This window comes from Micropterus dolomieu, linkage group LG01 (genome assembly GCF_021292245.1).
Source record: "Micropterus dolomieu isolate WLL.071019.BEF.003 ecotype Adirondacks linkage group LG01, ASM2129224v1, whole genome shotgun sequence".
Taxonomy (NCBI): Eukaryota; Metazoa; Chordata; class Actinopteri; order Centrarchiformes; family Centrarchidae; genus Micropterus; species Micropterus dolomieu.
In genome coordinates this window covers 15,836,310-15,854,778 of record NC_060150.1, presented here as the reverse complement: position 1 = coordinate 15,854,778, position 18,469 = coordinate 15,836,310, and the positions used below count along the sequence as shown (strand labels likewise).

The following is an 18,469-nucleotide window of genomic DNA, read 5'->3' as shown; positions in this document are numbered from 1 at the left end:
CAATGATTCAAAGTCAAGTGGACCGGCTCGGTTGTAAACGCCCCGGTTTTGCCAAGGAGCGCATGTGTGATCGGGGTGACAATGACTGTTATCCGGCGGCTCAGCAAAAAATGAAGTCAAGAGGAATTTATTTCCAAACTATCTTCAGCAAACCAGCTTACCTTGAACGCCTTAAGGAGAACAAAAGTGACAAAAAAATAATATAAATCTGAGAATAAGCAAGCAGCACAAACGTCAAGATTTTGTACCTGAGCTTCTGTGTATGCCTAGGTGTGTGTGTGAGGAGTAGCAAACAAAGGGCCTCTCCTTTTCCCTTTCTAGAGGTGTCTAATCTCCATTACAGGCAGAGGAATGACTACAATAAAGACCTTAAGAGGATAAGTATGGTAAGCAAAATAAAACACAGTGGAGTGAAACCACACAAAATACCTCAAAAGACAGAAAAAGTTGGTCCTGTCCCGAATTCTGTTTGCAGACAAAAAGATATTGCTATTCTGCTCATTACCTGAAAAGTGTCTCCCTCTTCTTCAGGGCATGTAGGGCCCCCAGTGGCCCCCATGTTCCTGTCTGCTCACCGGTCATCCTGTCTGAGTGTGGTCACACAAGCAGGGGAGGGGACACAGGGACAAGGCCTCAGAGTGTCCTTGCTGGATAGACGTCTGAACGCACTCGATGGATTGCAGTTCTGTCTCTGCAATTCATTTCATTTTCTGTCCTTATTTGTTTAAGGGCAAGGAGACAGACTTTTAAGTGCTGCTGCCAGGCCCCGTCCCCATCTTTTCTCTCCCCCAGTCTCCCCTGTCTTGGCTCTTAAATGTCTTGCACATATAGAGTTGTGGGACGTCCAGGGTGGGCCCTGGAGGCTGCTGGGTTGTGGGCTGGAGTCTCCCACTAATCCGTTGGAGTTTAATGACGACAGGCCATGTTAGTGGTGGTGAAGCCCTGGGGGGTTGACCCACGTCAGGAGGGGCTGGGCATGTGACCCACACCAGGCTAAGAACCCAACTTGTTGGGGGAGGGTGTGCGTTTGGAGGAGTGGATATGAACGTGTGTGTACACCTATGTCTGGAGCTAAATGGCCAGCCACTTGAGGAATGCAGGCTTTCTGATCTCAGCCGTGAAAACACAAGCAAATTGAGCTTTTTGGTGGGTGAAAGTAGAAAAAGAAAAGCCAGTTGTTCCAGTTTTGCAGATTCCCGCATTACATTCAAACCCTGCCAAAAAGTATAAGTGTTACAGGGGCGTACAGAGGCAAACACAGACACAAACAAAGGCTGCAAAGGAGTTGAGATTCCCCGGAGCTCGTCTGGCTCCGGGAGTGGCTGTCTGATCTTTTCTGTTTGGTGTGGGTGTTCATGTGTGTGTTTCTGTGTGTAAGTGCAGCTCTAACAAGCAGCTCATTACCTTTGTCTCATATCATCACAGAACACCTCTCTCTCCCGGTGCAACAACCCCCCTCCCCCCCAAAAAAAGGCATTTAGTTAAATCAGACTGGACCCTATTTTTGGCAAGGTCTGAAAAATCCATTTAAAACACTCATTTGCATATGTGTTTGATATCTTTGCTATAATGTTTGGCTGGCTTTTATCATTCAATTTGGTGCGCCTGTTATGAGCCTGATTCCACTTCCGTGGTCATGATTCAAAGCGCAGCCTCAATTAATTAGCAATACGCAAATCAATTGTTGCCTGAGGTCAAACAGATCCACAGTCTATTTCAAAGATTGGATGTTCACTTAACATGATTTGCGGGTGTTATCTCAAAAGACACATTGATGAACTGAAGGGTCTATTCCCCTAATGCGCAACAAATACACTTAAATCAATCAGGAGATATGGGGTGAAGGTCTTGCAGAACACGAGCAGCAGAGACATGAATTACTGTCGTCTGTTAGTTGACAGTAAGGGCGCATGCAGGAAGTGGTGCATGTGGATGAGGTATATCCATAAGCCAATAACTGAAAACAGCAAAGCAAGCAGCCCACACAAGTGGGGCAAAGGTTCATAGGAAGGCACTTCTCAGTAGCCTGATGACCGAGTTACTGTCTCTCTCTTTTTTTTTTTTTTTGCTGGCTTGTAAGTCGCTAATTAAAGTGACCTCACTGATGTCCCATCTGCCACCAGGGCACAGAGCCTCCGATTGTTGGCTGCCATGTAAGCATGTTAATCCGCTGAAGGACCAGGTACACGTAAAACACACTCCAAACACACACACACACACACACACACACAGGTTGTACTGTGCAGAGGCTTGCTCGGTACGATCACTCATTCACATTCAGATTCAGCACTCAGCAGCGCTTAAACAAAGATTAAGACTTTGACAGTGAGACTAAAATCCTGTTAGCGTGTTTGTGTGGAGGTGGAGGGAGATATCTTTGTGAGTTGAGGAAGGAAAGCAGCTGAGCCCTGTCTTCCCCCAGGAGTCCCAAAACCATCGGCGACGCGGCGCACGGAAATTACAGCAATCCAGCATGATGACAATGAGCTACGCTGCCGGAATGATAACAGTTGAGTGAGGTTGCAAGGTTGGGTGAACTCGCCCCCTTCGATAAGGACTTTTTGTGGACATAATGGAATCTTTGTCCATATTGCAGATATAGAACAGTCTCAGTAAAGGACCAGCAGCTGCCTGGTAACCAATGAGACCCATCCATCTGGGCGACCCAGGCCATGGCAACAAATTCATCTGTCTACCATGGGGACCTGTGCAGGATCCAATCAGGGACAAGCTTTATACTGTATATTTCCCACCTAATAGAATTGCAGTACATTCTCTTGCTCTGGCTGCAAGGCATCAACTCTCATATTGCTGCTCCCTTATCTACTAATTCACTGCTATATCCGCCCCTTTTTAAGAATCTTACTTGAGGAGGGAGAGTACTGTATCTCCACAAATATTATCACTTTTTCCTGGCAATGTGTGTGGGAAACACATTAAGTCTACACACAGGTCAGACAGGGAGATTCTTCTGTTCCAACCACCAACACTGCACAGTAAAAACCCAAACGGAAGACGTGGACAGGTGCAGTCAGCTATTTTGCAAATTGGTTCAGACAGGTTTATACAGGATTTCGTGATGATTTATATACCTCCGACTGAACAGGAAGTCATATTATACTAACTGGAAACTACCTATAAACCATCATTTCAAAGGTCATATCCTGAATGTACTTCCACACAAGAGAAAATTGGGGGTAAATGCCCTAAAAAACAGCTAAACGACCCTTGAGCAAGACACACAACCTCTGTGGTAAAAGCTGAGTTGCTCTCTAGTCATCTGTAAAAGGCTGTGGATGTATCTGGGCTGTATGAGTGCGGTGTGGGGAATTGCGTTCATAAAAGGGATGTTAAGAAGCTGAGTATAACTGAGAAACACCAGTGAGTTAAATTCAGCGACATCAATGGAACAATATGTGATAAATCTTTGGAATGGCTCTTAAATATTTTATTCTTCCCCTGGCGGTGACTCTGCCCTCATCTGCACTATAGCACAGGGACCATTAAAATGTTAGGGATTTTCTCCACCAACTTAATGAGAAGATAAGCAGTTAATGTGAACTCTTTTTTTGGCGGGGGGGGGGGGGGGGGGGGGGGGATAAGTAAAGCACTGAATGCCTATCGCCTAATTAAGGCATCAACTCAGCTCCAACTCTTGATTTGCCGTCCCGCTCTGTCACACCTCAATGGCTGTGAGGTGGGGGGACAAGTTCATGAAACAGAGGTTACTAAAGTTATGACAAGAGCATTATTTGAACGCTTCATGCTTTATAAGTTCTCTTTTTCACAGCAAAAGCAATGTCTCAAACCATCTTTTTGCTGATGACAAGGTCAAGTGAGCGAGTGAAATATCACAAAAGTACTCAGACAAAATGGCAAGAACAAAGAAAGGAAGAAATGGCAAGAGCATGAACGCCATATTGATTCTTAAGGTTACGAATACGAAGCGCTGATTGCAGTTTAATCGCTGCCAAAAATCAATTACTTTGATTGAAAGTGACAGAAACATTTGAGATTAAAACACATTACTTCTGTGTGAGTATGCCACATGTCCTGGGTTTTTCCCTGTTTCTGACTTATCTGTTCCATATTTGACACAAAAAGTAAAATTCTTTATTAGATTTTTATTTATGTAAGGATCTTTCGGCCATTTTTATGCCTTTATTTAACAGATGAAAGGAAAGAGTCATGGTTGCCGCCGAAACCCCTAGGCCACCAGGGCCCTCATTAGTTGTATTATTTTTTCTTTATGCAGGTTTATGTACTTTCTAGATTGCAATGGCCTGGAATCCATGTAACTGTTAACTTAATAGGCAAAATACCAAAAAACAAATAATAACCAAATAATTAGGGGGGAGGGGAGTCCAAATGAAATGCTTGGCTGGGCTACCTGCCTGTCTACCTACCTACCTGTGCACAGTCGGCCCATGTATGAGGGTGAAAAACAGTATTTAAGGGTCACTGTAGTCCTACAATAATGTCAAATACACCTTTAGCTTTCGGGCCCTTTTACCTGGAGAATTGCTGCTGCAGTGAGACCATCTGCGCCTGTCCCACCTCGGACTCCTCTGTCACTTCCCGGAGACGCTTCTCGCTCTCCAGACGCAAACGTCGCTCTTCCTCTAGCTCGTGGATCAGCTTTTCTCGCTGTGGACACAAAAATAAGAACGGTTATCTCTCAGTGGTGGTGTGGCCTAAAGCCTAAAAAAAAGAAAGGCCGTGCCATATAAGTCACATGCCATATTTGAGTACAAGTCTCTGAACGCCTCACAGCTCCAGGAATGCCATTTTTGCTGCAGACCATGACCTCTGTCCCTCCTTGAAAAAAGGGGAAGTGAAAACAAAATCTTTCAACACCTTGACTATCAAAACATCTGTGATTTCTTTTTTAAAAGCCCCCAAACATCCTTCTTTTGTCTAATATCCAACACAGGTCATCCTGGTTAGAAATTCCACTTTTTTTTTTCATGCTTTAAGAGGGAAAGAAAATAAGAGAATAAGGGCATGATGACATTTTAAGATCCCAGATTGGCATTCGTTCTGTAGTTTGTGGTTACTTTGAAATGTTCATAATGAACCTCCCTTGCCCTCTATCGCTATGACAGAAAGTTCATGCTAAATGTCAAACAACATCACCGAGCCTGGTCTTGCATTGCCTCCATCTTTCTCTGCGCTTTTACTTTTCATTTCATTTCAGTGCTGTGTTCCCACATTTAGGTGCATATTAACGTCATCAAGGTCCCGCAGCGTTTCCTTTGTTAGCCTATGCTAAGAAAATGCTCACCAACGGTAGTGTAACTATGAATAGCTATATGAGTAACGTTAGCCCCCACAATAAAACTGTGCTCTGTTCTTGGATGTTTTATTTATGTTTACAGTGTTGTTGCTTGGCAACATTGCAAAACTGTATGGGTACATATGACTTAACTTTCGGTTTAGAATTCAAAAGCTAGAGCTCATCAGTGAGAGACAGGTGGCAGAACTGAAGAGGTCACTATGACTGTTTAAATTTAAGCTCATTGACTTGCATCGCCATCATGGAGGTAAAGCCTAGTCATTATGGATTTATTCTCTGAAGTTTGGTGTGAGTTAACCCGTTCATCCTCATGAAGAACTTTCAAAGTCTGTGATGTGTAAGGTCTCCGCAGATCACATAACCATTTGTATCTGTCCCTTTTCACTAGAGACACTTCCAAAATGAAAACTTTTTTTCTTTAATTGGATTCTTCTCTGTCTGACGGCCTTAGCCATCTTCTCCCAAACGAGAGAACCGTCCTCTCCTCAAACCCAACTTAAAAGGCTGCGTAGCCCTCCCTCCTTGAGAGGGGAAATGTTGGCATGTGTGAGTGAGTTTTTCAGTGGCAAAGTTGCAAAGGAGCTCTGAGCAACTGCCACCAGCAAAGATGAGGATTTTAGCTGACAGAGCAAATGAGTGAGGATCGTTCTCTTAGTCTCGCAGCCTCTACACAAATCTTCTGCCACTGACAATTTATGACAAAGCAATTGGCTACATTTCTTAGCTGAAGGTTTTAAGTGATCAACCATCTGTCACTATCTTGTCAGGAATACCAACCGAAGAGACAATATTGTAAAATAACTGGAAATTGGTTTAAGGCTAAAGAGACTAACTGGATTGCCATCTGGGGGGGAGAAAAGGAAAAAGTTTTTTCTTTTGCAAATCAAGTTGCAGTTATTGCTGCATAAGAGATCTGAATTTGAAGTGCACTTCATCTTCTTTTTTTGGCTTAGCAAAGAGACATTTTTCGCCCCCAAAAAAGTGTCGCTGTCTGCAAAACAGTCATTCTCTGGTTGTAAATTCAGGACCCTGTCACTCCTTGGTCAATTATTATATATCATTATCGGCCTTGAAAGGAGAGATCAGTAACTACCACAGAAGATGAATATATAGAATATGTCTGTCCAGACCATAGACTATAGTCTGGACTGTAGAAAAAGTCAGATGCCTGTTTAGTAGGCAATACAGAGTTAACTTTTTTCTGACCCTAGAGCTTGTCTTTAAGTCTTCTTCTCAATGTTAAGCACCAATCATGGTATGTCATTATTCAGTGTAACTACAGAGATGTTGAGGCTTTTTCCCAGACAAGCATTATAGGGACATCTAGTGGTGTGAAAGGGATACTGACTGGAGAATGTACGGGCAAAAAAAAAGGCAAACAGATAAAAACATCCTGAAGATCACGTTTTGTCTTTTTGTTCAGTGTATCATCAACATGTGCAGCCATGATTGAAAGCTAAAATATAAAATTTAAATTGCAGAGTAAAATATCAAAACAACTGGAAAGCATGCCTATAAATGACCTAACATTTTAGAAAATTGCCATTTTTACTGTGACCACATTGTCTTGAATGCAACCAACCATAATTCATTACAGTATATTGTTGCTTGGCAGGAATCCTGTCACAAAAGCAGATTTTAACTGGGTGAATCGGCCGGGGGGGAGAGAATATTAAACCCAAGTCACCATTAAAACCAGTTCTGGTCCTCGCTGTGGCCATAAATTCATGGTTACTATGTGGAGCGGCTCTTTACACAACAGGGAGGCTCTCCCTGTCAGGAGTAATGGCTGCTGTAAATCCAGCTGTACAGAAGCATAAAGTAGTACATCCCCCTGCCAAGAGCTGGACCTATATATCTGGACCAAAACCAATGGATTTCTGGCTCTTCTTCACCCTCTCTCTCTTTAAGGAAAAATGGGCTAAGACAGAAAGGCAACATGTAGAGGAGGTCATCCCTACAGCATGTTGCAAGCATATTACTAATATTTACTTACATGGCAGGCAAAGTGCAAAGAAAAAAATTTTTCCTTAAGCCGCAAGGATGGAAATATGTTTTTAATGATACACACATGGAAAAAAGCTGCTAATTACAAGTGGAACCTCCAGCATCCAGTAGTTTAGCTGAATTTCACCTCAGTGCAAACATGCACAAAGGCCTTTTCTTTGCGGCACCACACGTATGTGTACAGTACTGTTCAGCGAGTTTGGGCTGGATTCTCGCAAAAGCACAGTAGCTTTAGTTCAGATTTTTGTTGCCCACATGGCCTAACTAACGCCCCAGGCATAAACCACCGAATACTATGTGTCTGCTGACAAGAGTCTTGCCAACAACCTCAATAACAACACAGGATTTATGATCTACATTGTAGTAAAAAGCCCTCTATTGCTTTTGTTCGATATATAATTTCAGCAATTTAACAAGGCCTAAAGCCATTAAATCAAACATTACCATATCTTTATGTGGCCAGAAATCCCTAGCAATACATTACGCTTTTTCTCGGTTGAAATGTTTATTGTCTCAATGGCTTTTTTTTCTGTGGTAAAGAGTATGCTAATTGAAAGCATACTCTTTAATAAGCCTTAGCTCCAGCTCCAAAGGCAACACGTCTTTAGCATTGCCATGGGAAGATATCCCAAAGTCAACACTGAGACGGGATGTTTGGCAACTTTCTGTGAGAACATTTACTTTAGTTAATCCAACGATTGAGGACATAATCCTCTCACTTGACTGACTGTCATGGCCCTGGCTGGATGAGATGCACTACCCTGTTTCTCCTGTGGAGGGCAACATTTTCCTGGAATAAAACTGGCAGATCCAGCTCAAACAAAGCCAGCCCTGACAAACAATACAGTGGTTGGAAAAAGCAATAGCAAATGGAATAGGCCAAGTAATCTATAAAATGGCCCAGGCAGGGTTTAATACCAGTCTACTGAGCCATATATCTGAAACAAGCCCAGATAGGGTGTTTCAGGATTAAATTTGACCTCTGTCACAGGCGAGGATACTTTCATTTCCTGGTTGAAATAAAAAATGTATCCATCTAGATATGACAGAATTTATCACCATCAACATGTATCTCATCAAGCACAGACTGAACGGACTGCGAAACGCTATTGATTTCAATACACTAGATGTATTGAAAAAAACGAAAATTCAGGAATAAAAGAAATGGCAAACACCTCATTTATGTGTGCAGTTTTGTCAAACACTAGGTAGTACTGCTTCCCAGAGAGCTTTCTCCCTATACTTATATATCGAGTCATGTGTCTAAAATTATATTAGTTGCAGTGGAGCCCAGAATGAAGCCTGCCCCTGTAATTGGACAGCATTAGATGGTAATGGTATTCATCCGAGCTGAATTAGTAGAAGACTCGAACCCCCCTGATACCGTCCAATATCCACAGAGGACTCTAAATTAATTAGAGACCTCTGCCTCTCGTTGTTGTGCCTGCGATGCTGTCTCCCATAAAAAAAAGCTGCAGTGTAATGCTATCAGGTTAAGTGCATGTGCGCGGCGTGCGTAGCCATCACCGTGGCTCTGATTCTGTAGGTTGTCCATCTGTAACTGTATGTGCATGTATGTGTGCGTGTCCATGCAGGGTTTGGGGTACAGTTCAGGGGGCTCAATAATCTCTTCATTACACAGAAACCCCCCTCGGATGCAGCTCTTTGCCTAATCAAAGGGCTGGGAGCGGATCTCTGGCTCGCTGCTAAAGCAAACATCAGGGACACAATACACAGCGCAGGTTCTTCATTCATAAATAAAACATGCCACTTGGCTGTTTGTGTGTGCATGTGTGTGAGTGCGTGTGTGTGTGTGTGCTCGTCAGCAAGCCAGATTTCAAATGAAAGTGTAACATGGATTTGACTGCATGGCACACATAATGTACGCTATACTAAAGACAAACCCAAATCATTAAGACAAACTGCGCACTTATTTTGAAAAGTTAAAAAAAGTGCATTTAAATGAAATAGTATTCCCAGAATATAATATCACTGATGGTTTACATTGTTGTGCAGCTGACAAAGAGTTCCGAATATAATAAAAAATTAGGGGAAATGTTTGACTGGAACATATGTTTTCGGAGATGACTTGTTATAGAAATTAGGTTGAGTTTAAGCAGTGTTTTATTCACAAAAAATCTCTGTCCTGTGTTCCCCCGGGCCCCATCAATTCAATTATTATGGAGAGCCACTACATTAGAGTGTACCACTTCTCTCTTAGACAGCCGCGGGCACTATAGCAAATAATACACACACCCCAGGAATATGCTAAATCATACGAGTGGCCCATTTATCATTGCCAAGGGAGCTCCCCCACCCCACCCACGCAGTCCGAGTCACTCAGTCACACATACACAAATACACTGTGGAGAGTGGGTGAAAGGGACAGTGTGGAGATGCGATTTGGGCCTGGCTGTCAGCGCTCGTCACCCAGTGAATGTGCTGAGCGCTGGGGGGACCCCATCTCGGCCCTAGCCCCTGTCCGGGGCTGATAAGGCCAATCTGCAGAGACAGCACCTGAGTCCCCCCCACCCCCCCACCCCTTGGTCCCCAAACCTCCATGCTGTCACACATCCTCCAAACAGCTGTCAGGAACACTCTGTGAAGGTCCCTCAGCGGAGGATCTCCATGAGGACTGAAGTATTTTAAAGCTGGGAGCCCCTCAAAACCGTTCTTTATCTGCTGAACGCGCACTACAAAAGATGCTTTTTTGGTAGTTTAAACAATAATAAATCATTGTCAAATAAACCACGATACCTTGATCTAATTACCACAAACTAATTAAACCGTGGTTATGCCAAGTGGGAGCTCTAACTCACAGAGTATATCAGCTGAACTGTGCTCAAAATTAACACGGCCAATCAATTGCTGTCCCTGGGCGGCTTCTTTGCTAGTTCAACTTGGAAAGCAGCTTGCACAGGAAGAACATCAGCTGCCTTTCACTTATATGTTGTACAGTAATCCAGAAGATTTCTTGTAAAATCTTGAAACAATTGAGCAAAAGACGCAGCGTACTATAATTTTAGTTAATTTCTAAACACTGCACATTTAAAACTTTAAATACAAATCTTGTAAAACCATATTTATATTAAAGACTTAAAACAGCTGAAGCTACCCTTCAATGCAATTGATTTCAAATTTCTTTATTTCAAATGCGAATCATGATATTCCTCCAGCCCTAACAACGTTCAGATTAAAACAATTTTTCATTATATCCAATGTTAACTTTTCTACAGTATCTGCTCATGGCAAATCCTGTATTGTTGATGTTAACGAAAGCTCATGGTTATGGCAAATAAAGCAGTAGGTTTCCAGCAGGTATGGTGGCAAACGTTCATTGCAGGCCTGAGCACTCAAACTGCAGTCTCGCTGAGTGCTAGAAGGTCGTCCACCACCCCGATCCCCAACCACTTACTTTGCTACATAAAGGGCACACTGCTTGCTGCTTCGGCATTGAACATTGGCATCAGACTTAAGTCTCAAATGCGGAATAGTCTAACATGGACATAACCTATCGGGAGGCTTTTTCCTCATTCAATGGTGTCTTTATTGAGATTAAGTGAAATTTACCTACTAGCAGGGATGTTTCATTTAATAAAAGAAAAAAAGACTGAATCACTCCAACACCAAATCACTTGAACGAAGGGCATTCAGTCATCTAGGGGATCCAATTTCAAAGTAAATTTTACTTGATGTGTTACCAAGTGTGTTACATACAATTTTGCTGACTGCGGCACATGAGAAATCTGTTTTCATGGACAGAAATAGCTGATTCCTATCTTAGCCCCAGGGACTATTTTACCATACATTTTATATTCGCTCCATTCTTATCTTAACTTAACTTCTTACATAAAATTTGATTTTAAAATAAGTGAATTACACAATTAAACCAAGTTCAAGAAAAACATTTCTCTTTGTCGTACATATGTAGGCTTCAGTCAGCCACGAAACAAATCAAACGCTGTCATCAGCCCAAACATACTGGGAAATAATTGCATGTGAATCTACTGTAAGCGTGAGACTCAAATCTGTTTAGGTTCAGCTATCAGAGAGTGTCAAAAAATCCCAAAGAAAGATAAAGCCAGTTTCTCTCAAAGCAAGAGTTTATTTTCACATGTTGTTTAGACAGCCGTTTCCAGTGGTCATAATCTTACCCAACAGTTTAAATGCCTCTTTAATGGTCAGCTCAGCCCACTCAATAGCGCTGCTTTTACGAGCCTACATGTGCACTGCTGTTTTCTCCCCGACAGGAAACCCAGCATCCTGCCCCCGTCGGACTTAGATTGCACTTCAGAGTGGCATCAAAAGAGAGTGGGAGACAGAGCGCAGTCCCTGCCCTGTACCACGCCTCTGAGTTGGGGTGTGAAGAATTCCAGAGAAAACCTACAGCAGCGATGAGGCTGTGAATGAGCGGTTTGACTCGAGAAAGTCAGGCCAGGCTTGTTGGAAAGAGACTGAGGCCCTCCCTGAATAAACCATGACCTGTGCTCTACCAAACACCTAACGGGAAATCCACTATTTTTCTTGTAAGAGTCTTAAAGATTGTGCTCTGCGGAGCAGGCCAAAAGCATCATGTCCAAGCCCTAATGTAAAGTTTAAGAAATAAACAGTGGTGTAGGACAGACAGATCTGGTGGTTGTTGGACCATACCACTGCATCTTGGGTGGCCATATTTGTGGTGAAATACTGTGCAGATGCTGCGATTCATATTCTGAGTCTAAACACCGATTGCCCAGAAAATTATTCAAATGTTTTCATGCGATTCTCCCAAAAGATAAACAACAAAAGAGTGTTGTACTCCTGCACTGCCAGTAGCAGTCATGTTTCACAACAGGAGAATCAATTAAAGCACACGCTCCTCAGTAAACTGTGTTGTTAATAGTCTTTCATTTACACTCAACGTCTGTGTAACTGTGCAGGCGAGACCTGAAGCTTACAATTGTAACAGTGTGTACAAGCGGCTCGCACAATCATAAAGATGCCTTTCACATTCTTTGCCTACACACAAAGCACTAGTAATGGTACTGCATAACACGTTCCCGCGGAGCTGCTCAGCAGAAGCAACCGGCACGCCACTGCAATGGGTGGCACCGCTGCGTTCTGTCTCTCTGATCGCGTTACACAGAAGACACTAATGGATGTAGAAAGGGAAGACCAAGGCAGGGAACAGAGGCTGTTAAAGAGAGGCATCAGATACAGAGGAGGGGTAGCGCCACTTCAAAAGTCTGTGGCTGTTTTAATCTGTCTCTCTAGGTTAGTCCCTTGGCAGGCAAAGATTGGGGGTTGGGGAAGCGTGTGGGCATAGCAGTGGGTGTCAGGGTGTGGGGGTCTGTGGGGCAAAGGCTGTGGCTGGTAAGCAGTTCCCACTGCACACCACCAGCACTTTGACAATTATCTCCTTGATGCAGCAGTCTCTTTTTCATTTCTATTGAAGAACCGTGCCTGAGCTCCGAAGCCTCCCAGGAATGCCGGAGAGAGAGTGCAAGGGGACTCCAACGAGGATAATCCCAATTTCAAATGGAGCTTAGTGATATCCCCCTCCTCCCTTTCTTCCTCCAACCCCCCTCTTACCCTCCTCCTGTCTGGCACAGATAACTCATCCCTCTCTCTCTCAGCCCTGTGCATGCGCAGACACACCCCTTTAAAGTAATAATTAGCATGTCATCCACCCGCGTGAGTCTGAGAGCTGGGCCTTCAGTAGAGTCTCACAGTGTAGCGAATGGTATATTTTTCTTGGGCAATGTGGAGGTCAAACGATGCAAGGTTAATGTTACAGGAGGAGGTGCTGACACACTGAGGTGTAGCCTTGAGGTATGGACACATAAACTGAATTCTGTTATGTACATATAGGTACCACAAAGTGGAAGTGGATGTGTTAAGATGCTTTCATAAGTAACCTGTCTTTCTACTAATTGTTGGAAGTATCAAGGAAGTGATCTCTTACACAATTATTCGAGATTATTTGTTAACCATGGAAACATAAATGATACAAGTTAATCAAAGTTCCCGCACTCTATTTGACAGCTACTATCCTGTTTCTAGCTGTCAGTCATTATTTATGGCGTATGGGGTCAAGCTGCAGGCTGCACCAAATTCTTTGTGACCAACAGAGAAGACAAATAAACCCATACATTTCATCTCAACACAATGAAGTGCTGCAATACTTGACGTCAGTTTTCATATTCTCTTTGTAGTGTCATGTGGTGCTGAAAATGCAGGATGACCGTCATTGAAACAGTCCAATGAAAGACTCATCTGTCAGTCCAATAAACTTTCCGTTTACACCTCTTAGTTCATTTATGATTGGGCAGTGTAAACACAAAATGGACTAAAGCCGGTCACACTTGGAGTCATTAGCTGACCCCCACAACTGGATGTTCGCTGACCTTCCAGCTCTAGTTCTTTGCCTCTGTAACTGTCCTTGTCAGGGTGATGACAGTGGGCTGATAAGGGAGACTGTAGCTCAGGCATCAGGCTAGCAGATATCAATGTTCTCTGGGAATCTTGTATGTTTACAGGAACATACTGGCTCCAAAGATTGGAGTCCAAATCATAGATATTTTCAATGTGACGTATGTAATGCATCGGAGTCTAAACATCAGGCTGATTGGCTGTTCAGTTTAAGGTCAGTTAAAGATGACTTAAGCAGAAAAACTTACAGACATTGTATATCTACCCACTGTGGAAATCAATCCTGAACCATCTTGTTTCACATGGATATGCATAACTGGGATGGCAGTCTTAGAAGAGTCACGAAAAGGTCGGGGAAGCTGTAAAGTGGGTGAAAGTGGGGGTCAAGGAGCAATTGTATGCACTTATCTCCTTTTACTATGAATTAGTTACTGTTTCAGTGTTTACATTTGTGAACTGATGCACTTTAAACAAAGAACTATTCACGTGGTAGATGCCCCTCCACTAAGCCATAACATACCGTTTAACATGTCTCTGGTACACCTACTGTGTCTCAAACAAGTTCAAGACTCAATAGCAGCAAGAATCTGCTGTGCTGATGTGCCCGTGAGCATTACACTGAACCCTTGCCCAGCTACAGGGCATGTGATCCCGGGATCTAACCTTTTCGACTACGCGAAGAGGTGAGAAGAAAAAACAAGCATTCCTCCTTCAGGGATCAATAGAGAATCACATAACATGGTGCGAAAATCTCACGGCGCATCAACCCTTGTGTGCTGTTGCTTTAGGCCTGCTGCCACAAAGAGAATCAGAGGCGTCACTGGGGTGCAGTCAAACAGCTGGGCCTGCGGTTACAGGCTGCAATCAGCTGAGCTCCGCTTCCTCACGTTGTTCAACTTTTCACTTTCTGACCTCCCTTAGACACATGTACTGTATGCACACAGACAAACTGAAATAAACACATGCACCTATGTACACGTATATATGCAGATCTCCACCTCCTGATTCTTTCCCCCTGATTGCACAAGCTCTCTCACAAAAGAAGTGAAAGCACAATATCAGCAAAAACAGAAGATTAAGCCCCAGCTGCAGATTTATAATGTTTCACAACCTGACTGTGCATCTGAATATCTACTTTTTGAAATGTATCTAATTTCTAACACAGGATATCAAATCTCACTATTTTGTTAGGCACAAATATTACTCCGTAGCACAAATTATCAAAAACTAACAAATACAGAAAGAAAAATTGAATGCTTGGATTCCTTTTTACTTATTTATTTTTAAATCAGATATTTCCTAATTTTAAGTATTCATTTAGATGCCTTTAAAACTGCAAATGTCTTGAACAGTTCGTATTGTTTAGTGTTGTACTGGATGGCTGACAAATACCTGCTCATGCACGTATTTCTCCACAATTGTCTTCTTTGAGATCAACTGTTGAAGTGTTGAGACACTAATGATTGACTCTGGCTGATGTGACGGACTTGGCAGAGCTTGACAGTGTGCTTGGGTGTGTGCGTGAAGTGAGCGCACAGTGGCTTTTTTGGCCGCGCGCAGATTACAGGGGATGAGCAGCCCCACTATACTTTACCATTGTTCCTTCACTCTTGCTCCGTGCGACTTCCCTCTGCAGGCGAGCCACGGCCAGCTTTTCCCTAAACAGAGAGGGGAGGAAGGGGGTAAAGGGGAGGAAGAAAGAGAGAACATACGAGTGAGTCAATATGGGATTGTTTAGTGGGCGACACAGGCAGTCAGGTCACATTCGCAATACTTGCACCAATATTTTTGTGTTACAGTGGCACTCATAAATTTTGGATTTTCTGTTTTTGCATCAAATCAAGAAGTCACAAGTGGTTTTTTCCCAAAAATATAACTGTCAAGGAGAAAAAGCTTTCTTTCAAACTAATCATGGGCCACACAAACGCTCTAGTTATCACTAATATTATGTTTAATAAAAGGTTAATGTCAACTCAATGTATGAGATACCAACACTTCTCTTATCCATCTTTGCCTGACTTCTGCCTGGCAGAAAAAAAACTCACAGGCCTGCCAGCAAATCAGCAGATAACACTCACACACTCATGCTCACAGAGGCACACACACACACACACACACACACAGTGGACAGACAGGGTCGTCCGCTAACCATGCAAAACAGAGAGCTTGCAGTTCTGTCCAAACAGAAATAGCTCAGAGGAAACAAAAAGCAGGGCATCCTCACCAGCAGATACATACTCATAACAGACTCTCTTTCCCACTCTCACTCACCCTTACACACACACACACACACAAACAAACACACACACACGTGAAGCAGGCTAAACAAAGAAATTGACTGTGCACGTCCAATCCGATTCCCACGTGAGGGCATTCCAGACTTTACTGGGATAAATCCTGGCACACTAGCACGGATAATAAAGAGTGCTCTTTTACAGCCTCTCCTGAGGTATCACAACAAACGAAGCATAGCTGAAACACTGCCCCAGGAAAACCCCAGCCTGCAACTGACAGTTGGAGAAGAGACACATACGCTGTTCGTTGGAAGTGTCTGAGAGCACAACAAAAGTGTTGAGGAGGAAAGCACCTCCTCCGGCACCCTAACGTTTGTTTGGATCTGCTGGTTCAATACCAAAAATCATTCACTCTATTGTCAAATACTGTGTTAGTATTCATGAAGATGTAAATATTGTGCTCTAAATGTTGTATTACACATTTTACACAATTACACAAACAGGCACATGAGCTGCCTGATGTCCTCCAATTATCACCCCTTACATACATAACCAGGTATGCTAGATTAAGCAAATTAATGCATTAATTAACAAATACTTAAGATAACATGAGACATACATAGCGACTTACAACTGCTATATACGTCAGAGGTTGCAAGGAGCAAGTAGGGGTTAAGTGTCTTGCTCAGGGACACAGTGGTGTCTCACAGTGGATTCGAACCCGGCTCTCTCACACCAAAGGCATGGGCGTTATCCACTACTGCATCAGCACCCCACCCCCAATATGTACAAATATTTTAAAAAAGTACAAAAATAACTCATAAAACGCAGTACAAATCAATGTGTTGAGCAAAATAAAAGCATTAAAACATAGATATTTCAAGAAAATAGTGAACAGTATGCTCCAGAATAAAATCAGGACATCTGTTGTGTATGAGAAGAAAGCCGAGGTGTAAGCTTGAAGTGTTTGTCAAAGTCTTGTTCTTGACTGTCTGAGTTCACAAGAATACATCACTCGCACTCAAAGCTACCTAATATGGGACCAAGGGACCTAATAAAGGAGTGTATATAGCAGACAGCCACAAGTAATCACAATCACCTGCACATTTTTCTCATTTCTTCAGTGGAGCAGACACCCAAACCCCTTGCCAACCTTCCCCAACCCCCCAAAATAACTCATGACTAACGTCTCCTCATCGCCTTTGACAAGACTTCTCTGTTTCTGAGCGGCTTACCTGTCAGGGAAAAAAACCCTGGTGATTAAGAGACAGCTGGGGATGTACGGTGGATGGATGAATCGACCGTCTGGACTACAAAGAATGCGTTGAGCTACAACGCTAACGCTGCTCCTGGTAGGGAGCCGTTGCCACCGCTGTGCTTCCTCTAAAGGGACCAGACTGAATTGGGCAAAGCTGAGCCTGGCACGCCGATTGTGAAACACAGTGCGCGGTGGTGACAAATCTGGGAGGAAATCAAGCAAAGTGCCGAGGCTGTGAGACAAGGGGGTGTGTTTGGGTGTGTATTAGTGTGTGTGCGTGCGTGTGCGTGTGTGTGTGTGTGTGTGTGTGTGTGTGTTTGCATTAGTGTGCTTGGGCTCTTGTGAGAAGTTTGTGTGTGGGAGTGAGGACATGCATTCATCAAAGTGAAGGTGCTGTTTATGTGTGTGTGTGTGACCAGTTATAAATACGTGTGAGAGAGCATGTTTGTGTGTGTGTGTGTGTGTAAAAGTGTGTGATCTCCACACCTGAGACTGACTAATACGCTTATGTTCCAGTTACACAATGTGTCTCTTCCTATTACAACATACTGTATGCTTAAAAGCATTACACTACCTTGAGAAAGAAAAAAAAACGGGAAAAACAAGTGGAAAAGAAAATGTATCTGGAACTTCTCACTGGAGATATTGTTTTGTTAAACGCGACTGGCCTGGCATTCCTCCAGTCTGTGTTATGGCTGTGCGTCAGCCCTGTAAGGGGTTAAGTTTCAGGCCACTTATGCACAGGCATGTTCCAGAAGCAACCAAGCATGAGCCAACAGCGCCCGAAGAAAAATCATCGCCAAATATAGAGCAATTTGACATTCTGTGTTAAACATAATTATAGTAACTGGCACAAGCAGTAGTCAAAACAGTATCCTAGTGCAAAATGCACACCTGTGACATTTGGCGTGGAATTATATGATGTTTTAACAGCGGTCAAGTGCACATGAAAGTGATCTGTAATCCAGCATATTCTGTATTTGATGTTTAGAGTGACACGTGACACTGAGTTATTTTGCATTTCAATCCCAATCGAGTCGAGATGTTTTGCCAGTCACTCACTTCGTCAACTTTTACCAGCTGTGTAAACCGGCCTGTCAAAATAGTCCGACGGAACAAGCGTCCGAAGGCTGAGCCGGGCTGTTGTGTTAAGAAAGTTTATCTCAACCCATCTCTCACAGAGGGCTGCTGCTGGATGTGCAAAGAGCCACGTTATAAGGGTTTGTGTGTGTGTGTGGGGGGGGGGGGGGGGGGGGGGGGGGG

General features: G+C 43.3%; 1 protein-coding gene across 7 annotated transcripts in view; it reads right to left on the bottom strand.

The window, feature by feature from the left end:
- Positions 1-18,469, bottom strand: part of LOC123977211 (nck-associated protein 5-like) — a 167,797-nt gene that overhangs the window by 52,252 nt on the left and 97,076 nt on the right. For all 7 annotated transcript variants that reach the window (XM_046059804.1, XM_046059818.1, XM_046059811.1 and 4 more), the window contains 2 exons: positions 15,309-15,372; positions 4,514-4,647 (listed from right to left, as the gene is read on the bottom strand). In XM_046059804.1, coding sequence (XP_045915760.1) covers positions 4,514-4,647; positions 15,309-15,372 — 198 coding nt within the window. The remainder of the gene's footprint in view (positions 1-4,513; positions 4,648-15,308; positions 15,373-18,469) is intronic.